Source organism: Augochlora pura, chromosome 3 (assembly GCF_028453695.1).
Source record: "Augochlora pura isolate Apur16 chromosome 3, APUR_v2.2.1, whole genome shotgun sequence".
Lineage (NCBI taxonomy): Eukaryota > Metazoa > Arthropoda > Insecta > Hymenoptera > Halictidae > Augochlora > Augochlora pura.
The window spans coordinates 14,649,106-14,668,396 of NC_135774.1; the positions used below are offsets into that span (position 1 = coordinate 14,649,106).

The window sequence follows — 19,291 nt, forward strand, 5'->3', positions numbered from 1 at the left end:
TCCACCGGAAAAAAATGCCGCGTGGCGGGGTCCACCCGGCGACAACCCCCTCGCGAAACAATCCACGATCCTTCTGTACACAAGCCTTGCATCACCCGACGCCGCGGCGCTCCTCTTGTTTTCTTGTCGCGACGAAACGACGATTTATTTCCCCCCCTTCACCCCCGAAGAAAATTACACGTTTCGGAAAAGAAGACGATAAAATGAAATCGATTGCGCATTAACGTAGATTTCCAGATGGCTGCGACCCATGAAATTTATCTGCAGAAACGTCTGGCATTTATTTTCAACGCGGGAAATATTTTGGACAGTTTAATAAATTGTTCTTTGTACATGGTTCGCGAAGAATTATTGCACGCGTTGTAATCCTTTGTGCTTGATATAAATTCGTATGCGAGGGAAAAATTTATATGTTTAACTATGGATTTTATGCTTTACGGCGGGAATGGAATGGTTGTAATTTTAAACAGTGGAGAAATGAAAAGAATTTTCAGATCGTTAATGTATTCATTTTGGTAGGGATTCAATGCAGAGAATTTTAGTAAGAATTTGGACATGTCGGTATATTATGTTTAATATGAATTTCAATGCGCTGACGTGTTAATTTTAGTAAGAATTTAAATTCGTTGATGTGTTAATTTTGATAAGAATTTAAAAACGTGGATGCTTTCGTTTTAAGCAGAATTTAAATACGTCGAAATATTAGTTTTCATAAGAATTGAAGCATATATTAATTTGAAAAAGAATTTAGAAACGCGAATATATTAATTTCAATAAGAATTTAACCATGCTACCACATTAATTTCAATAAAAATTTCTATACACCAATGTCAACGTTAATATACCACATCTAATTAAAATTGTCACAAAAATCTAAAACTTGCTATACCTTTCCACGTTCCATAAAAATCCTATTATTAAAAATCGCCAACCATCTGCGACGAAAAAATAAAATAAAATCGCACGCTATCTAATAATTTGCCAATGTTCGAGATGTTCGTAACAATTTCAACACGTAACGACGTAAGAGTATTAACGAAGGATGAAAGCTGCACTCGATGCACTTTCGACAGAAGCTGACGGCGAATTTGGTAAGGAATTACCGCGCTGAGAAATAAGAGAACGAACGATATTAGCAGCAGCTGCAGCAGCAGAAACGCGACCGGGTCTTTCCAATAAGAGGGCAATTAGGTGACTGTTGAATGGCGAAGGAACAGGTAAACGGGCATTGTTCCGAACGTGTGCCGTTTCGCGGTGGAACCAGGGAAAGGGTTTGGGAGGCTGATCGTGGATAAGGCAGCTCGTTCGGCGAGCCATTGCCACGTGGATTTTCTTCCACCCCTTTTCACGGAACCCACTTGACCTTAAAACGCGGATTCTCGTTTGCGCCCCGCGGAGATTGATGGCAGTTGTTCTGGTCTTTTTTCGCAGGAAGTCGCCGAGTGCCCGCGGGACAACGCCGGTCGCTTGCGGAAACAGGAACGGGCCGGAGGGGAGTCCAGGAGTGACGGGCCGCCCGTGATTGAATAACCGGGGGAGAAAAAACTTAAAAACGAATTCTGGGTCAAGGTGAGACGATCCTTTCATCTGAAAATATTATTGCCTTCTCCTACCTCTTATTGCTATCGACCGAGGCACCGTCGGTTTCGACGGGTTCTATTAGCGGAGTAGTTCTATCTGTTTGATTAGCAGACGCGGACATTTCCACCGGTTCCATTACGCGAATTATTTTTATTAACCACGGCGTTGCAAGCATCGATGTCTCTGCGGGCCATCGTCTCCGCAAATATTGTCCCTTCTGGCTTCTGTTGTTCGAGGCTCTTCTTCACTATTGTTCCGCCTTTCCTGATTTCCGGAATTCCTCTTCGAACCCTTTCAAATCTGATCAATCAGTTCCCTTACTTCGATCAATTGGTTAAAATATATTGCTTCGAAGCTGTACTCGTCTCACGAATGATTGTCTTGGTCAGAATTCAGCAAACATTTTATCCCACTGATCAGAGTTAACCCTTTTTAACTATAAATCTGAAATAGTTTTCCCTGCTCATAGTTTCACCATTTAACAATTTTTAAATCTATATTTTATTGATATAAAAATTATCTTGGGGCGTGATGGAACAATTTCAGTGGTCCCTCAGAGTCACTCTAGTGCAAAGGGTTAAATTTAATACAACACTGCCGAAGCAATATCCAAACAAATACGAATATATGGATATAAAAATTTATATAATATTTTATTCCAATATTCTATTTTATTCGAGTTACCACTTATAAATTCTCAGGGGACAACCCTGATCCGCCAGAATAGTACCTGGCAACGTGACCGGTTACAAATTGTAGCACTGTTCTCCAACGAGTTCGCAAAAGTTTCGGGGGGGGAAGATTTTCAAGGAACACATTGACAATGGAATCTACTTCGGCCGGAATAGACGTTCGCAGTCGTCACAATCCTAAACAAGCCTGAACTTCTTCGACTTTGGACACGGTGTCTGAAGGGAGGGGGGGGGGGGGGGGGGGGGGGATCCACGAGAGCCTTGTTATGGAATTAAGGGGATTCCAGCGAGAGTTGTTCGAAAGTTCTTAACGCGGTGCAACATTAAGCGGGCAGAAGTTTTAAGCTACAAATAGGAATACTGTAGCAGAGGAATCGCGGGGTATTGGGTCAAGGAAAGTTTAATGATTCATCGCTAGAATGCGGATCTCTGTGCAAAGTAAAAAATGAGTCGTGATCATTGCGAGAAATGTCACTTAAAATTAAACGTGTGTTATTTATTTATCAAATTAATAATAATGTTTCCATCTAATGCTAATTATTGTAATTATTAAATTACATCAATGGTCCTATTTACATTTTGAATTTTTATAGACAATTCATATGCCTTATTTTGAAGAACTTTCTCAGTCCTCATTTTTCCGTGAATTAAAATATGATATTATTATTAAATCGAAACAATCGTGTAATATATCAATATTATATGAAATCGTAAAAAATTCAGAACTATATAAATTTGTTATTATTTCTATATATAGAAAGATACGATTCCATCTAGTAAAGAAGAATTTAACTCTACTAATGATGATTACAAATACATTTACTTTCAATTGAATTTAATTTAGTATTAGTGTATATTATTTCACAATTAACACTAATATATCTTTTTGTTCCAACACACACGACGACATAGGTATAATCATTTCTTACAATAAAGCCACAGAGGTGGACTGTAAACGTAAAAAGAGAGAGTCTGGTCCAGTTATCACCTGGAATCGCGACACGTGCAGCGTTTCGCACCGAAGCGAAAACAGTGGATCCTCGACAGCTGGTGCTCGTTCCCGCGACACTCGTATCCTTTTCGCGCTAATTAGGAACAATCGTCGCGGCACGGCCGATGAGTTCTGTCAAACGCACCGCGCGGCGAACTTTCGTCGAAACTTTGATTGCCTGTTGCCAGTGAAAGCGGCCCGGTAGGTTAGCAGCGATCGTCTCCGCCGCTAATTAATTTCGGCTCACCGAATTCGCGGAAAGTTTGAACGAGGTCCGGGGGCCGGCGCCGTCGGTTCCCGCGGGACGTAACCTTGTTGCGAGAGACAGGCCACGAGCAAACAGGGCTCGCGAGCGGTGAGACGGCGAAAGAGTAGAGGAGAGACGGAGGGCGCGGGAGGACGGCGAAGGCAAGTGGCTGTCCTCGAGATCCTCGAAGCCTCGGAAGCCTCCTTCCCCGGGTCAGATATCAGGCTGCCAGGGACATTTCAAGTTCGCCTAAGCAGAAACAGACTCGTCGCCGAGTTAGCTCGGATTAATTTCGAAAGTTCCGGCCGTCTCTAACCGTCGAAGGGCTTGACCGACGCGGCGCGGCGAGGCGGTTAGGGTGCAACGAGACGTGCCCGAAAACTCCGCCGTCTTGATACCGCGAGGCGCCGACTTTTTCCACGACCCTCGAGGAAAATATTTTTTACGGGGAACTGTAGGGCTCTTCTTGATGAAATTCTTCCCAAAGTGGCCCAAAGTCATACCGGTTAGACGGCAAACGGGCTGTACGAATTTTTCCCGGGCGAACCTCGGGCCACCCTTCGTCGCGGTACGCCGAAATTACGGCAGAAAAAAAATTCCTATTCATCTCAAATGTATTTTACATCCTTGTATCTATTTAAAGATAATTAGCGAAGCTGTAGAAAATTATATAAAAATTATTTTCGATCCTAGTTTCAAGAAATCATATTATAAAAGTATTAACTTTAGAATCGCATTTTTCTATACTCTTTGCACCCTCTGTGTTCTCTTACAAGAAATATTATTACTTATCCTAATAACTATTAACCTATCACCGTGTAAATTCTACTCCGTGCTTCTACCTTTCTTCTATAAAATATTTAAACAATCATTTAAATAATAAAACCTCCCGATTCGTTCTAAAAATATCCAACAAGCATTCTTGTTCTTGGATTTTATTTTCGCAACAATAAAGCACGAAGCATGGTTCCGCATCCTGCAGCCTCGCGAATGTAAATTCAGGACTGGCAGCAGGTATCAGATGTTTTTCGTAGGTCCGTGGAAAGTGGGGTGAAAAAGGTGTAGGGACAATTAATGGGCCCGAGCTGTGTCCAATTAATCATGAACCTGGCGCTTTTCCGCCATTGATCATCTCGTTGGTACTGGCATTGCCTTCTAGGCAAGAAACCGGCGGAAGTTGAGGCTCCCCAGGGTCACGGTATTCTCGCGTGTCATGCATATATACGTCCTGTGTGTATACGTGTGTGTGTGTGTGTACGTGCAGAGCGATTTCTCGGCTCGCTTGTGTACGTGTGGACCCATATATGCAAGCACGCGAATCGAGCCGGAGCGAAATTTCAGACCGGGAGATTTCGTCGAACTAATACCCGCGGGGCAAGAAATTGCAAACAAGATCACCTCGTCGGCACCTGAAATTAATCCTTCGCGTGCAACAGATGAGACGCCGCGGCGCTGGGGTTACACCGTTGCGCCGGAGCCTTTTGGATCATTTACAGACAGCGAGGCGCGGCCAGGAACGCTCTAATCACTTTCCAAATTGTTGAGAAAGGAAACATAGTCCTCCGGGGGCTGCAGGAAACGTCGCGGATCTTCTTAACAGACCTCATCGATTATTTGTCACCGCGAGATACGTTTTCCTTTAGAGAATCAACCTCTTCAAGTAGAAAAGTACGGCAACAGTCGGACAGGATTGCAGATATTTAATTAGACATGTGAGAAATTAATACGACACAGTTTTCCACTTATTAAATTGTGAGAAGTTTGGTGGAGATAAAGAATTTTCAATTGTGATAGAAATTTAATTCGAGAACTATAATACAGCAAGTAGAATTTAATGATAATGTTTAGACGTAGTTATATTGAACAACACCGAAGTAAAATTAGTTAGACATGAATTTTCAATTGTTCTACAGTGATTGGTATAAGTACAGGTTTATTAAATGCAGGAAATATTTATTTATACATATTTTAAATGCAAGATCGACTCTATCACGTAGTATAGAATACCGATTGTCAGACATACTTATCCATACATTAAACAGCGTGCAATTATACACGTAAGTAAGTAGAAAAGAACGGCTATAGTCAGACATACCTAATATCTACTGGGCCGCACGAGAATTTGGAATAGCCACGTATTCAATCAGGATTTATAAGAATACTTCGTCCAAATTATTGCAATCGATTCAGGATGGTCAGAATTAGTATTTAATTACCCCAGGAATTAAACAGAGGCGCTGTTGAAGCGACAAAAATCCGTATCAATCGCGTTATTGTTTTAAGTTTCCCAGTCTGCCTCGGTTGTTCCTAAGCAGCTTTACGCGATCGCATTTCGTGTCTTCGACCTGCATTTCAGCGGCCGTTAATAGGATTCTCCACAACAAAAAGAAGCTTAAGTCGTAGCTAGTTAGCTCTCAATGATTAACACTGCTACTAACACAGTCAAAGCGTTCTGGATTTCCTCTTGGAATTTACGGTGTAGAAATACGTCTGGCATAGGACTTGTTACAGAGCTCTGTAACCCTTGCGATGCTTCTTGCGTATATTGGATAAATAAATGAAGAATAAATTTAATTTATATATTATCTATATGTATTATTTATATATTGAATAAATTAAAAATAAATTAATTTTGTCATTATTATAAAATAATGTACACTTCGAGCTAGGTGTTTCCAGTATCAAACACATTCATTTACTTTTGAAATTCTTGAAGCATGAAGTGTCGAAAATTCTGTTTATATATTATTTATATATAATTAATACATATTATTTATATATCGAATAAATTCCGACTAATGTAACCTCGTCGTTAACGAGCCTCTCCCGAGCAGTGTCACGAGAAGAGGTCGCGGAGTCGCGACGGCTCGAAACAGTGAAATTAGTCCGTGAAATACGACGAACTGTCCGGGATACCGAAAGTTTTCTGAACCGGGTGGAGGCGCCCGGATTTTTTCCAAGTGAGTACGTTCTGATTCCACCGGCATTACACGAGCCGGTGAATTCTGATCTCTGGGCTAGTCCGTTTCCCTCTTGCCGGCGATACCCGCCAACCGGGAGTCCGTCTTTGTCCGTTCTCCCCGGCGGCGTGCTTAAGCTTCTGATTGGCGAGAAATCAATATCCGGCGAAGACGTACGATCGGGCTGCGTGAAGATCGAATAAACACGCTTCGTTGGCCACGGCAAACACCGCAGATTCGTGCTCGGGGATCGTCTTTGCGCCGATGCAAGCGCGGCAACTGTTTTTTAACACGGATTTCATAGGATCGCGACGGAACAGGAACGAGAGCGACGTCTTCCGATAGAAATCTCGGTTAGCTGGAGCACAAGCCTCTTCCTCGCGGCAGACAGTTTCAGACGGTGGACGGAATTTTTCTTACTCGGTTTGCTTGTCGACCCACGGATGACAAGATGTCGATACAGAAAGCGCCGCGACGCGACGGCAGCTTTTGTTTCGTTCGGTTTCCAGAGGTTCCATTTAATTTCCACAGGCCTGTCTGTCACATCGGAACGTCGCCTCGATTTTTCTTTACCGCCGCGCTCGCTCCTCGTGTTTAACGATAACGTCCGGAATTCGCCGAACCAGGTCACGTAGATTTTACGGTAGACCGATTAAATAACGCGCAGATTCGGAAAACATGGACAGCTACTGCATACGATAAATGTGATCGGTCTATTATCTTCGAAATTAAAACAAACTTCATTGGCGTTCTCACAACACGCTTTAACTCGAACTTTTGCACTCGAAGCAATATTAATAGTAAATCTAAAACAATTTTTTCAACTTACAGTATTTCTATTCTCTACGACAAAGTGTATTTTATGAAATTGAGCCTATGGTTTAAACAAAGTTACGAGTTTAACAATTTTTTAAATCCGAAGCTTGATAATATGAAATGAACCTTGAAAATTGAAACGAGGTGTAACAATTTTATCTGGTGTCTCAGAATCACCACTTGAGTTCAAAGGGTTAATCGTCATTGTAAATAGTATTATCTGAAATATTCGAGTACTTATAGTAACCTATTAAACAAATTTCTACTATTGATTATTTTATAACTTGAATCCTTTTCTTCTTCGAATTCAAACAAGGTATATTATTAAATGCGAGTCTCCTCTTTGTTGCAAACTTCAAATAAATCTTGACGCGCGACTCCTTTCCCCCGAGTTATCGATCTGTATATTCACGCGTAATTTTTAATGCCTCATAATTCCTGCAAGCCTGTGTTAGGTTCATTCATCAGTCGTTCACTGTCAGCGTGCGCGCTTTATCAGTGAATGAATTATCGATGGGAGCGCACGTGTGAGCATGATCGCGAGCCGCGCTTTCAAGTTATTAATCTCGTGAACCAATTAATACACCGATACGAGACAAAGTGGGATTTAAAGATCGCACTCTCCTCTGTCGCACGGACTCCTTATCTGAAATAAATACTGAAAAATCAAGCACGCTGCAAACGCGTTTAATCGCCATCTCGCTTTACAGTTCATTAATCTTTTGCTGACGAGTTTGACTTGTAATAGATATTTTTAATAATAAAGTATAAAATATGAAAGTTATTCTATTTTTCAGCATTGTCGAAAACGATTGAATAAATCCCTTAAGCAATAATAATATGAAAAAACTTAAATAACAAATTCAGACTTGTTATTTCCAAGTTATTCGCTCTTAGATTTATCATCAGAGATAAAATTCTTTCTCTCCTGAAGTTTATATAAAACTCGCATACAGTAATTATCAATTTCTTTTTATATATAAAAATGATTATATTCGATCGAATTCGAATTGTTCGATGAAACTGGCACTGGTTTTAATACTCGCTGCAAAAATCCGCGCGAACGTGTGACACGGTGTTCCGGCCCCGATTTTCCTAAGATCCACTTTCGGCTATGAAAGCCCGGCGCGCAATCTTGTTTTCGTTAAAACGACGTCAGAGTCCTCGGGCTGCATGATCTACGCAGTTATTCGGCGCACCCCCCGGGAAATAGCTCGTGAAAGCTCGCCGCAGGTGAAACCTTGCCGGCTCGGCCGGGGGATAAATTTTTGCGAAAGCTGTCGCGCGACGCGACGCTAGTCGGCCGTGTCGACGCCGAAAGCTCGGCGGGCCGATTGATCGCGACGGAGCTTGCCGCGGGAACCGTATCGCGTTTGGCCACGGCGAGAAACAAATCGGATAACAGCCGGCCGGGCCAACGCGGCATTACGCTTCGCAGCGCGCGTCGAATTTCGCCTGGATCGTAGATCCCTTTCGCGCGATCGTTCGCGGTTCCTCGTGGCGTCGTTATTCGGATTGACGGACGTTGTCCGTCGCGCGTTCCAGCGCCGGATGTAGGTCGATCGGAGGATACATTCGTTACGGCCGCGCGCTGATAACGCGCCGGCAAGTTGACGCGCGCAGTTCACCGATCCGCGAGCGTTCCGTTTTCATTGGCCATCCGTAACGGCGTACCCGCGTTACACGATACTTGAGCGACGCTAAGAGCACCGAATGCGCCCGCTGATAACAACTGGGGGACACACAGTTGCCAACTTTAATCGTGGTTCATGGCACGTCGCGGCCGGACTCTCGCCGCAGTTTCGTTTCGCGAAACTCGCCGAGCGGAATACGCGCGGAACGCGTCCTGTAATGCTCCCCGGTCCTAGATACCGCCGTTTCCAGCACAGTTGTACGTCTTTGGAGTTCTACACTTAGAATACGGAACGAGATCTACCCATTTTACAACAGCTTTTAACTCCTTACACTATCGCTGCTTTTATGTTGTGACGATTATACTTATTCGTACATAATAATTTTAATAATAGAACGAGACAATTTTTATTTCCTGTATTGTCTTTATTTAGTTTAATTCCTAGACTTTGTTAACAGAAGAATTTATTTTTACTTCGATGGAGAAGAAATTAATAATATTCATATTTAGTACAGCTTGCATAAAATCTTCACCACGAGTTTGATTATAGTGCAAGGGTTTAACGAGACAATGTAGTTATATTATTTTGTAAGAATGGCGAGACCGGGTTCGTTTAAATTCTCCTCGATTTGTATGATAATATGTGCTTGGATAAAGAAGATAACATTTTTATTATATCAAGAGATGACCGAGTAAAAATCAGAAAACTGATTATAATAATAAAAATAATAATAATAACGAAAATATTCTTATACACTGATTTCTAAAGCGACTCGCCAATTTGGAGTAATTATCAACTTCGAATGGCTCGAAAACATCGAACGCTCTCCCCGGCTGCAAATGATCGATATCATTGCTCGTCTCGAGATTCAAGCGCGCGAATAAATCGAGTGTCGCTTGGCGCCTGTGCCACGGCGTTTCATGTACGGATGATGTACAATCGTAGCCGAACTCGACCGGTGTCGACTTGACTCGAAGCAGCGAACCGTTTCCCCGCAATTTCGGTGTAAATCGCGTAGCAGAGAGGCAGCTCGCCAAGCTCGGGCATTTTCCCCGAAAGCCAGAGAAATTATTCGTAGATGGTGATTCGAGGGTCTCGGGGCCGATTCCCATGGAAATGGGGGGGTAGCGCTCGAGATCGGCCAGACGATACGGCGCCGTCGGATCGCGTATCCGGTCTCGTTTCGCAACGGAAAAGTATCGGCGGAGCGAAATTTTTCATTGTTGGAACACGCGGCGCGCCGCTCGATGCAACGCGCGGCGTTGTGCACGAGTCGCACGTGTGCGCCACGGTCATGGCATCGCGCAGGCGGCACGGGTATACAAAGTGGCCTCCCCCGTACCGTACTTACTGGTCGTTTCCCCCCGTCCGACCTGGCCCCGTCCCCCGTCGCGCTGCAGCTGTGTCAAACATTATGCAGGCAAGCAAAAGCCACTTGAAATGCAAATGTTTGCAGCGGCCGCGCAATTAAGGCCCTTGTAAAACGGAGGCGACGAACGGCCGGCGCCGTTGTTGGATCGGCACCATTGTCGACTGGGAAATATTACTTTCCGTTTACGGGAGGGCACCCGCCGCGAGATAAGAATCGTAAAACCCGGAGCCCGGTTTATGCCGACCTCCCGGCTGCCGTCCCATGGCCACGCATTCGAAATTACAGGAATAAAACAGTGCCCGCCCGTTTCACTCCGTACCCAACGATCTCTATCGCTGAAGAATTGGAGAAACGGGCACATCGCGAACGACATTGTTCGAAATATTATTTCACAAGAACTTGTTATTTTATTTCGTAATTATTTCTGCGACTGCGATCGCTTTTCGAATAATTCCGGCCGGAATATTATTTCAAAGGACGGAGCACTTTATGTCGTAATTATTTTCACGTACGCGATCGCTTTTCAAACGGTTTTACGTGGGGCATTATTTGAGAGAACGTGTTATTTTATTTCGTAATTATTTTTACGACTGTGTTTAATTGGGAAATATTATTTTAAGTTCTTTATTTTAGAATCGCTTGTAATAGCATTGTATGAAATTTTATGTTAAGCTCTTTGTTGTAGAATTGCGTGAAATTGTTATTTATGATAATTATGAAATTCTTCTGAAAGGGGCCGATTTGATTATGCTTATTATTTGATAATAAGGAGCATATTTTTAATGATTTTATTACTTAAAATATATGTAGGAAATTAAATATCCATGTAATTATTAGTCTTATTATTAATATATTATACAGGTAGTTTTTAAAGTAAGTTAATTAAGTTCAGAGGTTATGTTATTTTAGATAGCAAGTTCCTTAATGCATTAAAACACAAGAAATCTCATAAGCGATCGTATAAGTATTAATATAAAAATTTTCGATGTCTGCCCATCAACCAATGTTTCCACTTACAATTTAAAATCCTAAAATCCTTCAAACACTAAGTACTCTAAATATTCTATAATGGTTATGGCAAAGTTATAACCCGCGTCTGATCATCAACTACCATTTCCACTTACAATTCCAAATCCCTACAATTTCCTATATTCCACGATAATTCGACGCGTTCCATCGATGAAGCAAATACAGAGAATAAACACGAGCAAGTAGATACACCGCGCACTGGTCAGACGTGTCAAAGAAATCCTATCCACCGTACACAACCGCACGCTTTAAAAATTCTAGAATATTTCTACGTCCCCGTCTGTCCGCGAAACATTGACCGTACCGTTTCGCAAGTCCGCGCGGCGGTGGCTCTCGGGAACGAAGTTCCAATTTCCTCGGCAAACGGTTCGCTCTTCCGCTGTAAACTTTTCCCGTGTACGGAAAAAAAACACACACACACGAAACTCCGCGTTCCCCGGAGCCGAGCGCTGTCTTTCGCCATCGCGTCGCATTCGTCACGCGAAATGCAGTCAATCGACGGGGACATATATCGGTTCCGATACCGCGCGAGACAAGTCCCGTTCCATCGCGGACCGTGCGGAACAATGGCCGCTTGTAACCGGGAATAATTACGGAAAAAGTCTGATCGCCGCGGACAGCTTTGTCAGCGTTTTCAATTTGCGTCGCGTGTGTCGCGCGACCGGGCCATGCTTTTGCCCGCGCTCCCCGGCAATTGTTCACCGGTAATTCGAGGAGTTTGCCGCGTAAATGCTTTCGACTCCGCGTTTATAGCAAACGGATGGAAGCGCGGAGGTCGCGTCCCCGCGGAATTCACGTTTTCTTTTACAAAGAACCCGTCGATGTTGCATTAGCTTCCTCGGTGTAAATGACGGGACAACAAAGGGTCGGCCGCGGCTTTCTCTGCGGTGTAAAATATTTTTAAACGCGGCACTTGGATACTTCGTGAAATCGAAGTGGCGTTCTGATATCTTATATTCTTGATAGTAATATTATAATATTAGTAATTTAATAAAAAAATACGTAGTAATGATTATAGTAAATTGTTAAGATATTCTTGACACTAATATTATAATATTAATGATTCAATAAAAGTTAAATAGTAATAATAATAGTAATCTTTTAAGACATTCTTGATACTAATATTATAGTATTAATAATTCAATAAAAATTGCATAGTAACGATAATAGTAATTTTCTAAGATTGAATAGAAAAATTTAAAGCTTTCTGAGATTTTAGGACTAGTTTGTCAAACTATACGACGACATTTCTCCTTAAAGAGTTAAACGCTACTCTGTCCGAAGTCTATCATTTTTAATTCTGTCTTCAAGCTGTTATTAAATGATTCTTACCTCTTTCTATTCATTCTAATCTCTTCGAAACGAAGCGAATCACATCGAAATTACGGTCGAGGCTGGTCGAGACACATAACGAGTAAGACCATCGCGAGAGCGTTAATACGCGGTTAGAATTCGTACAGATTGCGCTAATATATCTCGCGGGTAATTTCTAGTTTCTTCTCGTTCGTGGAGGAGTATCGAAACGGAAGATTAATAGTTCCCGCGCACATAAAACTTCTGCCGCCGCGAGAGAAAAGAGAGAGAGAGAGAGAGAGGCAAGAGGAACGAATCGATTCTCGCGGAATAAAGCCGAGGGCCTTCGCAGAGACCAATAAAGTTCTCGGAGGAAGAAGGTATCCCCGATACTCGATCTCGATCCCGTTTTAATTTTCAATTTCCGAACAACCGAGGACCAACGCCCCCGCTTCCGGATAGAGACCGGGTCCCAGGAGTACCATTCGCGCCGACAATTATTTACAGGAGTGGAAACAGATTACCGCGATCGGTCGATTAAATCTCCTGGGCGAGGCCGATTTTTTCGGACCCCCTCACCTCCCCTCCCGCCCTCGTCTCCGCCGAGGAAGGAGGGATATTTCATCGGCTCGTTCCGTAGTCGACGGAAACACGGCGTCGCCTTTTCGGTGTAGCGGACTCGTGAAAATTCACGAGCTTCGAACGCGTCATAGAGAGGACGACGCGACGACAGGAACGCGCCGCGGCGACATTTCCATTACAAAGAGCGCCGGTTTTCGGTGGATCAAGTCCGCGGCTACGCTACTCGAATATGTATGGCGGGACACTTGGACGGAAAGGGGCCACCTGACCTCGAACTCGAGAAGCTCCGTTCGAAGGCATATTCATCAGAAAGCCCGGGCGTCTTCTGCTTCCTGCCTTTCGGGTACTTTGTAGCTGCTGGATCAACTCCTCGAGGGCTACTTAAGATCAAGAGACTACGGAATATGGCTCGTTGCGCGCCGAGACTCCGGCCGGGAGCCTTGGAAAGGAGATTCGGATTATTGTGGACCGTATTCCACGGCGAAACGGCGAATTATTTTTCGTCTTATCGTCGGCTACGATCTGTGCCAAGTCGAACGTTTCGCCGAAGCGAAGACCGTTGTCAAGAGCGCAGTTGTATGTGCTAGGTACTGGATTGGGAATGATCGAAACATTATTGAAAGCAGAGACATCGATATATTAAATGAGACAAGGTATATTAACATACCATAATTTGTGACAAAGTTACAGGCCTTCGAAATTTGTCTATTTTTGCTGCAATCTGAATGGCCCAATATTCATAGAATTACTGCCCCTGATACGCTCTCGATTCAAACTACTGCAGATGGGCACCAAAAAATCGTAGATCAACATTCTTGGACTCGTTTGGAAGGGAAAGCTTCATACTTTATTGCAAAATTAGTCTCGTTAAGTGAAAAAATTCTTTGTGGCTTTCATAGGCAGACAAAGTTGAGCTTTTCGAAGTCGTCGAAGCTTTCAATTCAAACTACTGCAGACGGGCGCAAAAAAATCGTAGATCAACATTCTTGGACTCGTTTGAAAGGGGAAGCTTCATACTTTAAAGCAAAATTAGTCTCGATATGTGAAAAAATTTGTTGTGACTTCGACAGGCCCACAAAGTTGAGCTTTTGCAAAGGACTGAAGCTTGTAGTAAAAGACGCGACTGTATAAGTTACAGTACTGCTACAATAAATCACATAGCTTGGCTTAAAGTTCAATTTATGCTCGTTAAAAAGAGCTATAGTTCGTCGTGATACAATCATTTGCAACAAAGTTACAGTCTTTCGAATTTTGTCAATTTTGTCAAAACTTGTCGAAGCCTCCTCCTTTGCCTTATATAATACACATATATCGAACAAATAACTTAAATAACTCGACATAAATCTGCCTTTACAATCAAAATAATTAAAAAATTAGCGAGATGTTATTGCCACAGATTACTAAAACATGCATTAAGAAACCCAAAACGTGGAAACGCGGACGTCGTTCGGAACGATATTTGAACCACCGCGCAACGACAATCTCCAATATCGCCACAGAAGAAGATACAATTGAAAACTACATGCACCCTCCTATACTCGCATGATGCCAGTAAATCCGAGCCGCTATACACGTAGAAAGCAAAGGGAAAGCCATTGATTCTGAGTTACGTTTTCCAGAGGGCAACCCGCGTTACTTATACCAGTTTTTTCCCCCTCCCGTATCATTCCCCATACCTTTCTTGTCGATGACCGCATAAAGCCTCCGCGCACGGAATCCGAGCATTTTGTACTGCTCGCAACATGTCTCCCCCGAGGATAATCCGATCTTTTGATAAATCGCGCCGCGTGGCCCCCTCTCAACCGAAGCTGCTGGAATTTCCTTTGGAAAACGTTTACCCGGCTTGCCTTGCGCGGGATATCTCTAAGAGCCGGTTCGGAGGACGTTAGGAAACGGGGGTCTCGGTTGCGGGTAACGAAAGCCGTTCTACGGGAGGGGAGGGGGGCGTCGTATCTCCTCGCGGAGCCGCCGGAATTCGCGGACGAAATAACGGGCCGCTTATTTAGCTCGGGAATTAGGGGCCACCGCGCTGGAAAATCCTCTTGAACGCGGCGCCGTATATCTTGCGGAGTGCAGCTCCGTTCGGTTCGCCTTTTCGCATTTAATCGACCGTGGACAACGCGTTGGCCTAACCAGGGGGAGGAGGGAACGAGAATCGGAAACACAAACGACGCTGGAAATTGTTTAGAGCGCGGGGTCTACGCCACCGGAAATGGCCTCCTCGATTTCCCTGTGTGTTTCTATGCTCGTGCGTCCGGATGGACAAATTGATGCGCGCTCGATGCACTGCGGAGAATTGTACGCTGTGGAAAAAGGGGCACGGAGTTTCCTGTTGTACGGTCACCGTGCATGCGGCGAGGGAACACCTAGAATGTAGGTTGGCTGTATTGTTCTTGGAGTCACTTATGGTATTCGTATTAATGCACGATTTATCAAGCATTGCGTTTATGTCAGCTGTTAGTGTCAAATGATTGTAATTATATAAATAGTATTTAATATGATGATTTTAATTTCGATATTTCTGATATTGTTCGCCGCTATCGTTGATGGACGATATTTAATCTTTTAGGTTTTGCTTCAATATTTAACACTTTTTAGTTTCAGGAATTCGTCAAAATAATAGGTTATTAATTTTTAAATTTTTAATTATTCAGATTGTATAGATATATCTATAAATAATTTACCATCCACATAGAGTGGAAAAAAAATACAATCGCCACTTTCGACCCATTTGAAATACCATAACTTTTTCAAATCTGATCTAAAAAACTTAAATATTTATATACACAATAAACTAGTTCGCTGTACAAATTTTTCCAATTGCATATCACAGTCCATATCCTACTTTGAATCCCGAATTTTGCTAAATCAGATACTTCGAAGGCAAACGCGACTTTTCCCTATTATATTATAATACAGCAACGATTTAGGACGAATCGAAGAGGGAATAGACTGAAAGGTACTTAGGTTCGTCATAAACGTAATTGGAATGGTTGAAATTGATTATCGTTCGGAGGAAGATGATGTTTATTGTTTTACCTCCGGTTTGCTCGAAGAAGGGGCTCCCAGTTAAAACGTCCCCGGAGAGTATTGTTGAGAGACCGGCACCGTTCAATATTTCTGCTTGGTCTCGGACCCGGATAAAAATTGGAAACGCTATTCGATATTAAAGGCTGTTTCGAGTTTATTGCGACGTCTCTTGTGCGGAACGGCTTCTCTTCCCGTTTCGAGGACGCCGTATTCAAGACGTCCGATGCAACCGTCGTAACGAATAATTCTCTTGCCTTGGCTGTGGTTCTTTAACCCCTTGAGATATAAGAACATGTTCGACTCGGGAAGAAAATTTTATACATGATCTATACTAAATGGGAATTTTAGATATTTATTTTAAAGTGAAATTAAGTTTAATTCGCCTGTTATTAAAATCTAGGAATAAATGCACAAAGATCCGCAGTTTTATGATCAATTTCATATCGTTCCTACCTTCATCCCGCACAATGTCACATTAAAAAAATTCTCCAGTTCTCAACCGTGAAAGAAAATACAATTAAAAATGAACATTTGATTCGACGTCGGAAATTCGATCCGGAATAATGCTGGTGCATCCTCCCATCGAAATCGTGGTGACGATCGTGAGCAATCCGAGCCTGACAGTGCACAGAACTACCATAACCTTGAAGGACGAAGTGTTCCCAAGGATCAGCGATCTCTTCGTCGACGTATCTCATCGCCGATCTATATCACGCTATCGGAACGACTTCCGCCAGGCTCCGAGCATCCTGCAGACCGTCGCAAGCCTTCGAGAAATTCTCTCCGTCCTCCGTTCCGCGTAATCTGTACGGTTTTAGTCCTTGTAAAGACGTAATCCGCTTTAATCGGGGCGGAGGGTGCAAAATGAAGAAGACCCGTCGGGAGCCCGGTTCCATCTCGGTTCCGTTCCTCTTAAAATATTCGAAGTGGCCGCGAATGTTATCGACAGGATACTCGGGCCGTTGCGCCCGGCTCGGCGCCGCGGATGATCAAGGCCAATTTAATTTAATGCCCGTTCGATGCTTTAATCCACTTAACATTAGTCGGGGAGGGGGAGAGCCGGCGGCCTCGTCGCGGCACTTCGTCGGCCGTCGTCGTCGGCTTCCCGGACCAGTAAATGGAAAATTCCTCTGTCCGCGATTTATCTGGTCCGTCGCGGCTGAACGCACCCGCGCCGATAAATAAACTAAAGCAGAGGGGAGAAGCGAGGGAGGGGGAAAAAAGCGTGGGCGGAGGATAGCGTCGTCGTTCGCCGGTGCACAACAAAAGCGGCCGGCGCTTTTTTCCTTTTCGACTCGACGGCCGCGGATCGATCCGCGATAGGGGGACGGTTTCGTGACGAGCAGAGAATCCCCGTCGGTTCGATCGCGCTCCAATGAAAATTCACGGTTAATTCGAGTACGCCGCCGATCAACGGTTCCGCGGCGCCGAGCCGAAACCGGTACGGAACGACGTGTCCCCTCGACGTTCGTACATTTTCAACGATTCGCCCGTTACGCCGGTCCCGACGCAGATCGGCACGATCTGCAACCAGCAGCCCTTCCGGGTCTACTGTCGCGTCACGGAGAGGGACTACATACCTATTTTTAACTTCATCAGTTTGGTGGGTGGACTCAACCTGATCTTCAGCCATACGTAATTATTATTCCTGTTGCTACAGTCAATTTGTAAAATTGATGCGCGGACGTCTGCTAAATTGCGCTTTGTGCGAAACGAAAAATCGCTATTAGTAAAATTGCGAATCTATGTTAACAAAATTACCACGATTAAAAGGCGCGGATTTCACTCTTTTAAACAAGCTAAGGCTCGTCGCGATACGATCATATACAACAAAGTTACAACCCTTTGGATTTCATTATTTTACGCTGACGTTTTGAACACAGATTCACAGAACCCTAGCGAACCCTTTCGATTCAAATGGCCAGTGAATGGCGGAAAAAAATCGTAGATCATCGTGTTTAGGCTCGTTTTAAAGGAGATACTTTGCCCTTTAAGCACGCTTTAGTTTCATCAACAACAAAAATTCTTTACGCTCTGCAGAGGTTTGCAAAGTTGCTCAATATTCTCACCGCAAAAATAAATGTTTCCATAATAATTTCGTGATGACGTCATAAATCTACATTCTAATTTATTGCGGCGATAAGCGCGTCATTTACGGATCAAACGACTCAATAATATCCCACGTCCTTGGCAAAGCATTTACGTGGTGATGGACGAGGCGATCACCGTCACCACGCGGGCGGACAGCACGAGCTTTCGTAACAGGCAACAGAGACGAGCGTCCGGCGAGGTGGTGATCGAAAGTATAAGCGACTACGGCTCCGATCTCGGCGAAGAGGAGCTGTCGACGGTCGTGCTGTCCGACATCGAGCTGCTACAGGTACGAGAGCCGGCTCGCGAGCAAATAGCGAGCCCCCGCGCCCGCGTAACTCGATAGAGCACTGTAAAATGAATTTTCATTCGAGACATCGGGGTGAATAAACACCGAAAGTCGGTCCCCACTGAAACCGCTTCATACGCGAGCAAATATTGGCACGCCGCCTAAGGTAATCGTATTTATCGCGTTCCAGTGTGCTCTGTTCGTCTATAAGAGGCGCAGCGACAATCTCGGAGCGGCGTTTCATTACCTGTTCGCGAAAACGCCGACCTTGTACGGCTCGGAGCTCAAAGACGTCGCCAGACAGACGAACATTTTGCGCAAGGGTGAGTGTCGCGCAGTTACCTGTCCAGTAACTCGCGTTTATTGCATCTCGCGGAATGTTATAAACAAATTTACAGTTAGAGGAAAGGGTTTAGTTAATGGAGAGTACCGAAATTTTAATTTAAAAAGCTGATGCTCCATTTGATAGATTATAAAAAAAATTTCGGTAGAATTTTAACGATACATCGTGATTAGGGGGTAGTTAAAGAAAACCCATGGTGAGGAACAATATAGATGTGTAAAACTATTGATTCGAAACTACTGATGCCAACGTCAATTTTCCTAATTTTCTTTTTCATTTCTTACCATCTAACTACGAATCGTATCTCTCCATTTCTTAGTCTTCATTCAAATAAATATTAT

General features: G+C 43.6%; 1 protein-coding gene across 1 annotated transcript; it reads left to right on the forward strand.

Moving 5' to 3' along the window:
* The first annotated feature begins 16,790 nt into the window (after positions 1–16,790).
* LOC144467655 (uncharacterized) lies at positions 16,791–19,061 on the forward strand. The gene is made up of 5 exons (XM_078176545.1): positions 16,791–16,916; positions 17,741–17,862; positions 18,424–18,607; positions 18,798–18,930; positions 19,006–19,061. The coding sequence occupies exons 1-5, from the start codon at positions 16,791–16,793 to the stop codon at positions 19,059–19,061; spliced, it is 621 nt and encodes a 206-aa protein (XP_078032671.1).
* The last annotated feature ends 230 nt before the right edge of the window (positions 19,062–19,291 follow it).

Bases quoted from the DNA above. Each gene is read 5' to 3' on its own strand.
- LOC144467655 (XM_078176545.1), top strand. From the start codon at position 16,791: ATGCTGGTGCATCCTCCCATCGAAATCGTGGTGACGATCGTGAGCAAT. The intron at 16,917-17,740 runs GTATCTCATCGC...GTCCCGACGCAG, and splicing joins TCAGCGATCTCTTCGTCGAC to ATCGGCACGATCTGCAACCA. The intron at 18,608-18,797 runs GTACGAGAGCCG...ATCGCGTTCCAG, and splicing joins CCGACATCGAGCTGCTACAG to TGTGCTCTGTTCGTCTATAA.